The sequence below is a fragment of the Triturus cristatus genome, chromosome 10 (genome assembly GCF_964204655.1).
Source record: "Triturus cristatus chromosome 10, aTriCri1.1, whole genome shotgun sequence".
NCBI lineage: Eukaryota > Metazoa > Chordata > Amphibia > Caudata > Salamandridae > Triturus > Triturus cristatus.
Window position 1 is genome coordinate 61,354,454 of NC_140593.1, and position 15,589 is coordinate 61,370,042.

Genomic DNA, 15,589 nt, shown 5'->3' on the forward strand with positions numbered 1-15,589 from the left:
ATGGATGACAAAAATGTTCAATTTCTTGATGTATCTCTGAATGTTAATGCGGGTGAATTACATACCAAATAACATCATAAGGTAACCGTGGGTAATTCTATTCTGCATGCACATAGTGCCCACCCCCACTACACCATTCGCAGCATTCCATACGGCGAATTCCTTCAAATTCGCCGCATTTGCAGTGAGGAATCCGAATGCGCATCATGCCAAAATGAGGCCTTTCTTCGCTTCCTTGAGCGAGGGTATACCAAAACTATCTTGAACCAAGCATTAACAAAAGCTAACTTGCCACCTAGAGAGGAATTAATTATTCCTAGAAAATACCGAGTACCATCTCTTGCCTCACTTAAACTTGATGCTGAGACTGATAAAAAGCAATGTGAGATACATTACAACTTTTAGTCAGCAGGAGAGTAAGTTTCGCAGCATTCTATATTCGCAGTGGCCTATTGTGCTGACAGATATTACACTCAAATCATTATTATCAGAAACACCTGCAATCACATTCACCAGAGCTCCCTCTATGAGGGATGCACTTGTTAAACCAAGCCCAGAAAATACACCCAAAACCACCTGGTTGACTACAAAGGGCTTTTTTAAGTGTAATTCCTGTGGCACCTGCACATTTGCAACTAACAGTGTTGATTACACCACGGCATTTAGCAACAAAAGAATTCCTATCAAGGAACACTTAACATGTCACCCTGAGTACACTGTATACAAACTGCGCTGCACCTGTGGTCTTGACTACATTGGGAGTACGAAACTTCCCGTACATAAACGCATCTTGCAACATGTGAGGGCCATCGTCAACTCGGACCCTAATTACCCGGTGGCAAGACATTTTAAGCTGGTTCATAAATCATAATAACAAACTCAAGGACTTAAAGTACACTGTTCTAGGGGCGTTTCCCATTTCCGGATGGGGTGGGAATCGTGAAAAAATTCTCCGTCAATTGGAGACTCACTTTATACTGTCCCTAGATACCAAAATGCCGAATGGCCTCAATAACAGCGAGGATTTATACAATTTTTTATAATCTTACATTTGTGCTCTGATTCCTATAGAGCATGAGGCTCTTTATTTCTCTGGCAATTGATTTTTAGTCTGGGTAGATTCAGATCTTGTGTGCATATGTACTAACTGTTAACTGCTTTTTAATTAATGGCATTTTAAGGCTATTCTGTTCAGGCTTGAACAGGCTCTACTAGCTCCTATAATTATGAATGTTCTATAACTTTGTATGTTTTGCACTATTTATCACATGTATAGGCACTAGAGCACTTTACAGACTGGTTTAGTAGTAATGCCGAATGTTAAACCAGACAGCTCTCATTTAGTTCTAATACTGGCTTATATCTGTTATTGCGATATTTGCACATTGTTATTTAATGCGTTATTTGCACATAGCTAAGGAAACTTATAGATTTACCTTGTTTAAAAGTTTGTATTTGGGCTTTCTATATATGTAGCCTTTGCCCATTATTTAATACCCTAAATTCTTCGATGTATTCTTTTGTCAGTCTCATGACACTTTATTAGTGGTTCTTACTGCATTCCCAGCAACTACAATCTAATAGTTACTTTGCACTTGCAGTTTATTCAGTGTTCTCTAAGTATCCTCACGAGGTATAGTTTACAATACTTTACCCTTTAGAATATGTTGTCGATAGCACACGCTTAAACAACATGCAAATACTGGACAACTGAGGGCAAATAATAAAATATATGCATTTTTTTCTATTATGTAATGACAATCGATTGTTAAATGTGAGGACGAAAAAAGATTTGGGTATTTTTAATCTGTGAATATCAGCAAATGCATTGAGCTTTTACAGATATATATGAGATCTGTTTTACTAGCATTACCTAACTTAAGTGTTCTAAAATAAACTCTTACATAATCACGCAAAACGAACGCAAACGCAAAGATGCAAATAACAAGATTAGTAGCGCAGAGCACCTGTGTCATAACAATCACAGAAGATTTTTAAACATAAATTACCTGTAAAGTATGTAAGCAGCAGCATTTTAGCTGGTCGGAAAAAAAATATATTCGCACTATATAACACAGAGTAGTAGAAGAACAGACACAAAGTAGTAATAATTAAATAGCTACTCACAAAGACCCAGGACCTCCACTCCTAGCAGGTCCAGCAGGTCCTGCTCCCGGTCCAGGATATCGGACCACCAGTGCGTCAGCTGGTTCTGGCTGCGCCGGACACCCGAGCAGTGAAACACTGCCATGCGCACCTTTCCCCACTGCTGCCGACGCTCCCGGAGCCTGTACCCAGACCCAGGCCTGCCGCCTGCGGCCAGGGTTAAGGGGAGGTGGCGTTGCACAAAAAAAACCAGTGCGGCCAACTCCACCTCCCCAAATAAGGCCCGTGCCTGCACCCCTTGTGGGCGCCGCCTTCCGCAAGGAAGGAGGTCGCGGCTCAGGCTGCGATGCCCCCTGTGGCCCTTTGCATTGGTTCTGGGGTAGGCAGGGGGGGCGGAAAAGAAAAGGTAAAAATTAAAAAAGTAAGTAAAAGAAATGAAAAAAGCAGGTAATAGAAAAAGAGTGAAAAAGTAGTTAAAAACACACAAAAAGTAGACAAAAACAAAAAAAATATAGAGTCAGGAAAATAGAGAGAGAGATAATAAATAAAAAAGATCAAAAAAGCATAGAGTGAAAAACAAGATGGCCGCGCCCATTGCGTCCGCATGGGCAAGTTCGCAAGATATTTTCCCTCCGAGCACGCAAAAAGCATCACGAACACGCAATACGCGTTCTCGAAGCGCGAGCATGCATTACGCGACCCGGAACAGGAAATAGCATGGCGAGCGGGCGGGACAAGTGAAAACAAGATGACTGCGCCCATGGGCAAGTTGGCGACACATTTCCAACGCGATCATGCAAAAAAACATCGCGAACAGGCGGGACAAAACCTTCCGGGTCTTCGCGATATTTATATAATTATGCTCATAAAGCACCTGGTTACTACAACAGAGTCTCCCCGCGCTAGGACATCACAGACCAATACCACTGAGCCCTACCCCCCGCCCCAAGTCCCACTGATCCTAAAGCAAGAAGCCCTGTAGCCTGAAGCTAACACCAGTCCCCAGGGAGTGCTTAAAAGAACCAGGTCTTCAGTTTTTTTACAAAGTATTGTTTTAGATGGGTGGATCCTCAATTCAATAGGTAGGTTGTTCCAGGCCTTAGCCTTATCCACAAGAAAGCCAAAGGATCTTTCTCCTGATTGTGCCTTAGGGACCTTAGGTACTACCAACTTAGTCGTGCCCATGGATCTAAGGTTCCGGGTGGGTCTATACGCAGAAAGTAGTGGGCGCAGGTACCTCGGCGCTTTCTTGTTGACAATCTTGTGGTGGAAGCACATATCCTTAAAGATGATTCTGGCCTGTACTGGAAGCCAGTGTAGTTCCCTCAAGGCTGCTCCCACAGACGCCCACCTAGGGGTATTCAATATCACCCAGGCAGCTGCATATATATGTAATGTTATTATTTCCCTGTGGGTGCAGTGTTTTTTGCTATATTTGGCTGCTTTATTTGCTAAAACGAGACAGGCATTGATGTAAGAGTGCATGTTCACCACTTAAAAAACTCCATTTATTCTCAAAACACAAAACAAATATGAATAAAAATCAATGGAATGGCCAAAAAATAAATAAGGATAAATACTAACGAAAATGTTAAAAAAATAAATACCATAAAACCGGGAGCCTTACTTCTAAGCCATGCTGTACCTACAAGAATCATCTCCTGGGCACTCATGAGATCTACTGAGAAAGTCAATGAACAGAGCACCCTCTGCCCCGACTCATGCGTTTCCAAACCCACTGAAAGCCTTTTAAAGAGTTTGAACCTGGTACATTGTGTATAAAAGGAAAAATAAATGTGCTGTGCATTGGCAATCAGCATAAAGAATGTCAAAGCATGTCACACAAGTTTACCTGCAGGTACCTGTAGAGCTCAGTGATGGTTGCTATAGCAACAGATGTGGACGGTAACATATCACCGATGACAGCAGCCAGGACCCCACTGGACTGACATCTGTAGTTAGGGGCTGGGCCCAGATCCTCTCTTCCTGATAATAAGGCCATGGTGCTCAGCGTTGCTTTGGCCTCATTGGCACATGAATTATAGACCTCTAAGCCCAGGGTGATGTTGGGTAAAAGGTCAGGGTTCTTGTTAATCTCCTCAATGGCGTAAACAAGGGTGAAGTAATGTCGAATGAAACGGTGGGAAATGCTGCAAGAAAAATACATTTCTTTGAGTTACTTATTACGCAGAATACCAGAAGACAATGTCTCAATATTTTCTATTTTACAGAGTGCCATTTTTGATATTTTCACCACAGGAGAGACAGTAACAAGCAGCCTCACTCCTCGTTATCCCTTTCCTCCCCATGTGGAAAGTGACAGGAGCAAGGGTGAGCAGCTTAGGACTCACCCATCAAATGCTGCAAAACCTTATCTGGAAAACACATCTATCAAAAATTCAACAACTTCCTTAGAACATGGGTCTAATGCAAAATATACTTCAGGCCATCTACTGTAAAAACTTATGAGTACAAAGGAATACCGATGTTGCTGTGGCAAAAGAATAAAAGGTCCTTCCATGACCACCAGGTAGTACAATCGGAACCAAAGGGTGACAACACGTCTTTATTCTTTTCTCTGAATTGTGCATACCACTCATCTTTGACCTCTCACTCAATACCATCATCCATTGAAGGCCAACTAAACACAGATCTAACCCTTCTCTTGCAGATAGGAGTGCCCAAGTTACCATTAGGAACAGTCTTTACCCAATTCATGTGAATTTTGGCAGGTGGTCTCAACTTATCTACTCTTGACACAGTATCATCTCCTATGGTTGATTCTTCAGGAATTTTAGAGAATGCCTGTAACCCAGCAGAAATATTTCTCTCCAGTGGCCAACCTTTGCTCACAAAATTTTTGACTTCAAGCAGCATTTCATCTTCCTCACATGCTTTCTTCCATCCCTCTTCATGGTACACCCAAGTACTAGGAATGTCCACTGGCACAAAAAAGGGGTTCTGGGACATTTCTGGGTAGCCTGAAAAAAAATCTCCCATGTCATTCCCACTTCCTGGTGTGTGTTTAACATCAAAACTGTAACTCAAAAATGTTTTGGTGAGTCTAGCAATGTGTAGCGTCAAATTCTTCACATTGTACCCATTAAAAATTGAGGAAACAAGGTGTATTATATGGTGTGGTTGGGGGCCTCACCATGTAATACACTTACCAACCCCATTAGGAATCTTAGGTTTCGTTTGTCAAACCCTCAGCTCAACCCTGAGTGGCTGTGGTGCAGAGTAGCATGGCTTGCACCAAGTAACAAGCATAAAGCATTAAAACAGCACTAGAACAATGTAAGAAATCAACAAAACACTATAGAAATCTGACACAAATTTATAAAAATAGACTGTATTTTATCTATTTTAGACACCACAAGGAAAAACATGTACTTGAGGGTTCCAGGGATATGGATTTTAAAAGGAATATTAGTCTTGTAAACCAGAGCATTTCACTCAACCACAAACAAACATTGGCAAATTCAACAAAGTTGACTCTAAGAAACTTTTTCACTTAAACTTTTGTGCTACTTGTAATGCAGTCACTTGGAGCCACATTTAAGGAACATCACCAGTGGTGAGCCAGTCAAAGGGACCAGAACAGTCCTCATAAACAGCTACCTCAGCAGGTGGGGCAGTCTTCAGTCAGTTCCAGACACTTTTATATTTTGCCGAGCATTGCTATGGAAGTGGTCCTGATGCAAAGGATGAAGGATGCTGAAGATGTTCTAAGGAGGCTGTGGGTGTAATATGGTCAATTATGGTCTTGCTGTAACTATTCCTCAGTCCATGGAGTGAGGTGATCCTGGTAACACGGTTGATGTCCCTCAAAGTTCTCTCGGTGCTGTAAGAAGTCCAGTCACCGCTGAACTACTGGTCTCCCAGTATCATAGTCACAGGTCAATCCTTCCTGGGTCCACAACCCGTCTTCTGGAGGTTGGAACTGCATTTTAATGATACTCCTGGGCTCAGCAAACTCAAATGCAACTTTTTGCTTTGGGTCCTGGTCCCTGGTGCTGCACAGCGATGGTTGGCGGCGAGGTGAAGACTTAGGACTATCAACTTGTCCCAGCCATGTTCTGCAGCAGTTGTGTCCCTGTGCTATGAACAGGAGGCCAGTCAGATTGGAGTCTCTTGGCTTTGACTGGGTTTTAGAGACAACTTCTTCTTGAGTAGAACAAGGCAGGAACAGTCCCTGTCCTTTGCTAACCACCGGGTGCAGCAGGTGCAGTACAGGATGGTGCAGCCTCTTTTTGCCGATTCCAGGGGGCAACAGAGCAGTCCTTTCTCAATCCTTCTCCCAGTCCAGTCAAGATTTGAGTTTGGGGTGCCACGGAGACCTTACTTAAATTCAGAAAATTCCCTTGGGGCAGGATGCAGTTGGTTGCTAATGGGCTTCCGGGTTCCATCCCACCTGATGATAACTTGCTGCAAAGTGTGGCTTTTAGGCATCCCAGGATTCACTATTCGGCCCAGTTGGAATACAGAAAGGCCCTTTTCTCAGCATGTGGAGCTCCCTAGCCCAACCCATAGATGTAGCTACACTAGGGGTGGGTGGTAAACTTCACTTCGCTGGCAGAATTAGTGGAGTTTGCCCACTCCGCACTCTGCTTGGACAACTTCGCCACCCACTGCATAGAGGAGTTGCTGGCGCCCACCCCTAATAAGTGTGGCATGTTCCATTTGCACCATGCTAGAACAGCAACAATGGGCAACTATCTATTCAACAAATGATCTGAATGCAACTCACATTCAGAAAGGGGATACCATCATTAGAGCTAAAACAAAGACTTTGGCTCTGGCTCATCTTTCGTCTTGTTAACGCTAGGACGGCACAAAACTACCCGCCCAATAATTCCAGCAGCCCTACCCTGTCAGCTGCATGTTAACCATGAAACAGTTTTCTTTCACTTCTAACTGTTTCCAAAAGAAGAGTGTCTTTCTTTTTCCACTTCCGGACCGCAACATGGTGTTTTCTAGGTTTACACAGTGATCCTGTAATGATGGGAGAAGTGGAAAAGATTATCCCGGAGGGTTCACTGTTAAAGCTGGAATCTGGGCATCAGCGCATGTGAGGTGTGAAGCAGGGGGGTGGTGAGAACACAAAATGTTTATTATTGCAGCACCTCACATATACCATTAGCAATGCACCGACAAGCTGGCCAATCATTTTCGTAGTTTAGCAGCTGGAGGCAGATTGCAGTTATGGTTTGGTCTTTTCTTATAATTAGTTATGGAAAACTACTGATCTTGCAACCTGCATCGAGTGCGCAAGACACTGTTAACATCGGTGGAGGTGGATTTTAGTGTAATTATCTTCTGCAGGTTTAAGGTGATTACTGTACGATTCAACGTGTATCGAGCAGACCAGGGCTCGAGACAAGCACAGTCTCACTGCAAGTGTGAGCATTATGAGATGCATGTCCACAAACTGCCCAGTGTGCTGACGGCTCACAGCGAGCACTTGCATGTACATGACCAAAGCAGGACCTACATGTTGGATTGTTGGTACACTTTTGGAATGGAGATTCAATTTAGTCCACATTAAATGGGCTGGTATTAAGGCCGTCTCAACATGGCACGCATGTGCAACACCACAGACATATTTATAGTGGTTTGGATGAGGAGCACTCTCTCGATCAGTGATTTGGATATTATGGTGTCACGCAGAATCTCGCTGTGTTTTATCATTTAAGTCCATGGAATTCCACGGAGTGAAACTAAATGAGCTCCGCCCACCTGGAGAACCGGTTTGGAAACTGGTTTCCCTCTCCCTAGTGCCAGCCTGTCTGCCTAAACAATGGAGCAGCCCCTCTCCCTAGTGTGACCCATTTGCCCTTCAAAGGCAGCTTCTCCTTTGACGCTCGCCTTTTGGACCAACGCCCATGTGGCTTCCTACAGGAGGGAGGTGACAGGTTCATTCAGAGCAGGCCTCTATTTTATTTCTTACCGCAAATCAATTAGCACAGCTCCCCAAGAGGTCAGAAAGCTGTTTCAGTGACAGGACCCTGTGTGCAAACAATATGAGTCCAGGGGATTAAAGACAACCAAGTGGCAACTCTGCTAAAGTTGCACACTGCAAATAGTTGCATTAATTTCGGCCTGAGAGTCAAGTCGAGTTTAATGTAATAAATGCTGTGATATTCTTGGATGACCCACTTTGGTTGCACCATTCCAGATTTAGCACAGCTGAGGGGTCAGTGTGCAACCCTGTAGTCTCCAATCAGGCAACAAAGTATTTCCACAGTACAAACAACAGTGTTTTCTATCCGAACATGTTAAATACATATTCTAGCAAAAGACACACAATTGATGGATGGAATGCAGAACAAACCAAAACATTCACCCCCACTCAAGAGATATGGGTTAAATCCATCATTCTTTTGCTCAACATGCCACCCCAGTTTAGTCCTGGCCATATGCAAATCAGTCTTGAGCCTTTGCCTCATGGAAACAGTCCAGCCGAACTGCCAAGCCAGGTCCTCCCTGGACTGGTAACATGCATCCTAGGACCGGTTTCAGGGTTTTGCCCCTCTTCAGCCAGGATAGCTTGATTCCAGTGGCACAGTGAGCCCAGGACCCACGTCTGAGCATACCTGGTGCACTTAGGGTGAGAAAGCAAAAGACACACAATTGATGGACAGAATTCAGAACAAATCAAAACATTCACCCCCAGTCAAGAGATCTGGGTTAAATCCATCATTCTTTTGCTCACCATTTCACCCCAGTTTAGACCGGGCCATATGCAAATCAGTCTTGACCCTGTGCCTCATGGGAACAGTCCAGCCCGAACTGCCAAGCCAGGTGCTCCCTGGACCGTAAACAAGCTTCCTAGGATCGGTTTCGGGGTTTCACCCCTCTTCAGCCAGGATAGTTTGATTCCGGTAGCATGGAGAGCACGGGACCGATGTATGGGCATACCCTTCCCACTCGAGGTGACAAATGCAAAAACAACAGTTGATGGACAGAATGCAGAACAATTTCATACATTCACCCCAGTATAGAGATCTGGGCCTAAATCCATTGTTTTTTTGCTCAACGTGCCATTCCAGTTTGAACCTAGCCATATGCAAATCAGTCTTGACCCTGTGCCTCATGGGAACAGTCTAGCCCAAACTGCCAAGCCAGGTCCTCCCTGGACTGGAAACAAGCATCCTAGGACTGGTTTTGGGGTTTCACCCCTCTTCAGCCAAGATAGCTTGATTCCAGTGGCACAGAGAGCACGGGACACACGTCTGGGCATACCCTTCCCACTCTGGGTGACAAATGCAAAAACAACAGTTGATGGACAGTTTCTCGCCCTAAGTGTGGCAGGTATGCCCTGACGTGGGTCCTGGGCTCACTGTGCCATACGCTAGCGGAACTTGGATGATTTTGTGCTCCACGGAGAACGCGGAATTGCCAAAATTTCCGTGATCTGCGGCTTCGCTGAATTTTTTGCTTGTTCCCGCTTTCAAAATGCGTGTTAGTGAGATATTTCCCCGCGAGCACGCAAACAGCGTTCGCGAACAGGAAAAAAGCATTGCGAATGGGCGGATCAAGCAATTCCGCGTGTTCATGGAACTGTACGTGCTTGCAGAGATTTTTGACCGTTTCGTGAAGCTTTGCGTAGCGTGACTATGCAAATTCCGCCTATCCCTACCAGAAACTATTTGCTCCTTGGTAAGCGGAGTTCATAGTGGCACTGTGACCTAGCTGGTATATAGGCAAACATATTCAGTGGGGGTGTCTGGAATCAGACTGGACACCAATCCAATAGTTTAGGTTGGCTAAATGTGCAGATCTTACATAGATTTATAGGAACTACACAACACTTCCAGCTGCAATCAGCAGGCTGGGAATCTCATCTTACTTGTATCACCTGGGGTGACCCTCTATCTTACATGCCCTGGGTCCAGCTATGTTAGTTTGGCCTAATGGGTATTAACCAATTTGATATATTCATTATATTGGTAATCACAGGCGATTGATGTCTGGTTAGCAGACCTCAGTGCACTCTCAAAGTTGAAAAAACAGCAGCATCAGTCCAAAAACCTGGGGGTGACCACACAAAAAGAGGCATTTTCCTACAAGAATAAAGACAAGATGATTGTGATCTGTTTGTAAGGTAAACCTCCTGCCTCAGACATAGCATCAACATTTTTCTATTGCCCAGTAACAGGACAGTAGTTCCCTTTCATTGACCGAATACTGAAACTCTGATTCTCTTCGGAATCTAGATGCATAACAAATGGTGACTTCCCCCTTTCCTGTTTTCTGTATAAGAATAGCACCTAGCCTATATTTGCTAGCTTTGACAGTAATGATACATAAGAAACCAGGATCCTAGGGTTTTGGGGCCAGATGTATGTAGCTATTTTTCTATCGCAAATGGCCTGATTCTTTGCGAATGAAAAAACACTTTTTCATGTAGCAAGCCCTATTTGCTTGATTCTGATACAGAATCAAAAATAGGGTTTGCTATTAGGTATTAGAGTGGGGCAATTAGAAAGGGGCGTGTCTAGGGCATCCCTTCCTAATACCGACTCTCAGTGGTATGTGTGAATGTTTTGCAACAGAAATACGATTCCGAAACATTTGCATATTCCCACCAACTCAGAGTTGATGGTAACCCATTTGCAAATGGGAAGTGGTCCCCAATGGACCCCTTCTACTTTGTGAATGTGGTGGAAACATTTTTTAAGAGCATGCAGTGGTCCCACGGACCAATGCCCACTCTTGAAAAATGAAAAAAAAAAATCTTTTTGAAACACTTCTCATTTTCCTTGAAAGAAAATGGGCTGCTTTAAAAAAAGAAAATGCTTTATTGAAAATCTATCACAGACATGGTGGTCAGCTGACTCCAGCAGCCCATCTTCCCTGTGATTTTAGCGATTCCCTATGGGTTGCAAATCAAGACGTGCCTCATTAATATTCAAGAGGTAACCCTATCTGCAACCCACTGGAAATCGCAAAATGTGTCAAAGACTCATTAGTACATGGGTGTTTGCAATTACCAAATAGCGAATCGCCAAACCTTTGTACTTGTGGCCCTTAGTGCTTTAATCATACGTACATTGACTATTTTCATCCCCCTTGAAAGGAACTAATTCCTACTGCAAATTTGTCAAACCCTTCATTTTAGTGGCATACTCTGAAATACATTTTGAGTAAAATTCACAGAGCCCTTCAAATGAACGTAGCTCATCTTTTTCTTTTGGAACAGGACACTCTACAACTGATTGTATTAAACCTGGCCTGGGTACAATACATTCCCTAGAAATAACATGACCTAAAAACTCTACACTTTTCTCCAAAATTCACATTTCTGCCTTTCAAATAAATAACTTTTCCAAAAATGCTTTGAGAGCCTTGAGCAAGTTCTTGTCATGTTCTAAAGGAGTCCTAGCATAAATAAGAGGATTAAGAACATCATCTTTAAAAACAACAACTCCTAGTATAATAGCCAAAAGGTCTAACATTATTCTCTGAAAAACTGAAGCCACCAAATCCAAAACAAAGGCATTTAACAGCGCTGAGCTGTGCCAAAAGTGGAATTAAAAGCTGTTACATGTCTGGACAATTCATCCAATTCCACCTGGAGTTTAGTAGATGCTATATTTATCTTAGAAAACCATTCCAAATTCCATAACCTTTCAAAAAATTTGGCACAATTTGGGAGAGAATGTGAATCTACCCAAATTTTCTTATTAAGGCTGTGAAAATCTGTACTAATCCTTATTTCTCCATTCCTTTTACGAGCTACCACAAAAGGAGATAACCACAATGAGGCATCCACTGGCTCACTTACACCTTTACACCTTTTTCTAGCAACAACTTTAACTTGTACTCCAAATCCTCTCTCAGACAAAAAGGCAGTGGCACCATACAGACTTTGCATTGTACAGGTAAAGCATAATCTTTGATTTAGATTTTATGTCTAAACCCTCAAATTGTGCCTTAATTGTATGAAAAAAACACCAGGGAAATCCTGAGCTAATTTATCAACAACAGTTTGATCATCGACAACCATGACCTGTTCATTAGTAACAGGTCTCAAAACTAGGGGTGGGCGGAATTAGTGAAATTGACTTTCGCAAATTATCACGAAATTGCGCAAAATCTCCACGAGCACGCGGAACTTTCGCGAAGATGCGGAGATTGCTTTTCCCGCCCGTTCACGATGTGTTTTTGCGTGCTCGCAGGGAAATATATTTCCAACTTGCCCATGCGGTCGCTAATGGGCACGGACATCTTGCTCGCGATGCTTATTTCGTGTTCTGGGTCGAATGACGTGATCCCAATCGCAATGACGTGTTCGCGATCGCAAATTCTCACGGGATAGCGCGACTGGCTACCAACAATCCAACATCTAGTGGCGCACACAAACGGATAGGAAAACTCGTCGGCGAACGCAGGGATCCGGAAAGTCGCGCGAGAACGCATTTTTAAAGCGCGAACAAGAAAAATACTTCCGCTTCGCGGCAGATTGCGAAAGTTTTGACATTTTCGCGCTCTCCGCGGAATGCGAAAATGTCAAAATATCGCAAATTCCACTAGCGGATTTAAATTTACCGCCCAGGCCTTCTCAAAACCATGACAAATAACCCTCCTTGATGAAACCATCCAAGAGTATGAAGACCTTTGACAGCCACATACATTTTCCCATGAATTCTACATCCTTTGAACTCAACATTTTCACTAAACATTCCAAGTGTAGCTTCCTCTCTTCATATGAAATGGGATCCCTGTGAGGGGGGAACAATTTACTTTCACCTCTGGTGTTCCGAAACAACAGTGATGCAATCATTTTCGTTCTTGCACCAGAGTTTAAGAACAAAAGTAATATAAACACAATTAAGTATCAACCACAACATCTACACAAAGATCAAAGTAATCTATTGGATTCCCCTTGGTAACTCCATCATCAGACACTATCAAAGCTATCTCCTGGAATGTCGGTGTCCAATTTTTTATTAGAACAATTTTGACGTGGTTCCTCTATAACACTTACCACTTTAGTAGAAGGATTATGGGCATTCTGACATACTTTAGCAAAGTGTCCCACTTTAGAACAATTTCTAGAAAGAAGCATTCCTGAATGGTCATGGCACACCATTCCTTGTACGTTGTGTATAGTCACATCTGAAACAACTGTTGCACAATTTAAACAATGTCTCCACATTATAGATAGAATCTTTTTAAACAGACATGTTACTTGAAATTGCAGCTACTACTTCTTTTTGTGATACATTCAACTCTTTATAGAAATCTGTGAAAGTCTATACTTTTAGCAACTTTGATCACATTTGCCAACAACAGGTCCACCACAGTGAGTGATTTTTGTTGCATATGTTTGGCAAAAAAGTGGCCAATAAGCTGACCCCTAATCAACTTACCTATCTACCATCCCATTGGGCTGCGGTCAGAATCACATCTCTTGAATGGCGGCGGTGCCGAGGAGGGCACCGTCAAATGCAAAAAGAACTGCCGTCGGGATTATGATGTTCCTTTCTGACAGCCTTTTCAATGTGGTCCGACGACCATAAACAGGCTGTCTAAAAGGGACTTTGGGGTCCCCAGATTAGGCCCCCATTCTTTGTGGGTCACTGCAAAGTGGAGTGGCCCTGTGGGCACATGTAGTGCCCCACACTAATCCATGCACCATGTGGCATGCACACATGGTGAATAGCACACAATGCATGGATGTTCTCATAGTGCTCTTTAGCACTGCGGTTTGTGCTATGGCCCTTTTCCTGGGCCGCAGCACAAGGTGCCACATTTAAAAGCGCTTTCCGACCACCAGCACGGCGATTGCATCATAATTCAATGGTCGGACCACCGACTGCTTGTAGGGCAAGCTCCTGACTGCCTGGATAGCGTCTGTGGTCTGACTGCTGACATTGTAATCAGCCCCAATGTCTATGTTGAGCACTCATATACATATCCAGATTTACACTCTGTACCTGTACTCTTTTATAAAATGTGTGTCTTAAAACCAGTACACTAGGTTGAATGTCAAATCTACGTTCAAGTTTCTTTATAACTTATTGATATTCAACCAATTCTTCTCCCTCAACCAAAACAAAGTCTGGGAGATGTTTCCAAATATCTTTTCCTTCAATCCCAAAGAATGAAGTAGTTGAGTCATTTTCTTTCAATTCTTTCAGGTCTAAGCCTATAGTCACCAATAGAACCCAAATACATACATTTGGAATGCATCATGCCACTGTTTCCACCTTATAGGAAATGCGCCTGGTGTTTCAAGAAATAGTGGTGGTGGATTGAGAGACTGCATCATTTTATTGAAGTTATTACATTCCAAAGAAGCTTAAAAAAAGATATCTATACTTACTGGAAAAAAAAGGTTAAAGTTATGTCACAGCTAGGGGAATATGTCATTGCCAATATTACCATTTTAAACTGAAACAAAAACCTAAGAAATTCATCAGTTGTAGTTAGCAAAGCTAACTATAGCTTGTGCCCCTGCCATGCACTGCTTATGACTGCACATGTTACATCACTCATGACATGTTCTATGATATTGTTTATGGCATCACTGATGACATCTCAAATGACAGAATTGATGGTATCACTGATGAAATCATCCAATGAGTGTGTTAGTTTGATTTATAGTTTACATAGTATAGACTAGCTACCATATTACTTTTATATCTAATATTGTACCACTTGTGTACACCTAATTGATGTGTTTACAAATCGCATATTCTCCCAGTGTATCATATGTTTTAGAGCTTTTGAAAACATTATAAATCTTTTCACTGAAGAGTACCTCTGTGTGCATGTGACAGCTGATGACTTATGTTCAGCATGTGCAACACAAGTTTACATACTACATACAAAGTATTGTAATCATCCATGAGTTATTAGAAAGAATCCCCACAGCAGGAGAATTTCTAGATAACATAGAAGACTGTGTGCCCCAGATACTAAGCTACGTTGATGGAGCTCAGATTTCACCTATAGATTTAGGCATTACTAAATTACAAAAACTGCTTTGAGTTTCAGACAAAGCTGCATTTTAAAAGTGGCACTTTTGTTGCATGAAAAATGAAAATAATGAATGAGGCCTGCTCATATGCTTTCAGTCTAATGAATCATGTAAAACTATGCTCAATTAATTAATTCATGGTTGCTTAATTGTGTTTAGTTTAGATTAAACCTCACTTTAGAATGTCCATTTAATTTGGAAAATGTGTTGTGAAATTTTAAAAGTAGAATATATTTGTGCTGAATTAACACACATTTTACAGTGTAGAAAAGCTGAAATACACAGCTCGTGATTTAGTTTGCTTTGGGAAGTCAGTACAAGGCCTTGAGATAAGAATGGAATTTCTTCCCTGTTACTCCCGTCTTCATGAAAAGACCTGTCTTATAATTTACGCTTGTGGCTTACTATTTATCAGTAGGCAGTTGTTGGTGGTAAATTTCATTCCGCTTGCGGAATTTGGGTAATGTTGCGTTCCGCGGAGATCGCGAAATT

At 42.6% G+C, this 15,589-nt stretch overlaps 1 protein-coding gene across 1 annotated transcript in view; it reads right to left on the minus strand.

The window, feature by feature from the left end:
- The window catches only part of LOC146788832 (vomeronasal type-2 receptor 26-like), a 529,710-nt gene extending 524,634 nt beyond the window's left edge, over nucleotides 1-5,076 (minus strand). Inside the window, exons 1-2 of the mRNA XM_085630977.1 lie at nucleotides 4,721-5,076; nucleotides 3,959-4,256 (exon numbers count right to left, since the gene is read on the minus strand). Coding sequence (XP_085487103.1) covers nucleotides 3,959-4,256; nucleotides 4,721-5,076 — 654 coding nt within the window. The remainder of the gene's footprint in view (nucleotides 1-3,958; nucleotides 4,257-4,720) is intronic.
- Between the last annotated feature and the right edge of the window lie 10,513 nt (nucleotides 5,077-15,589).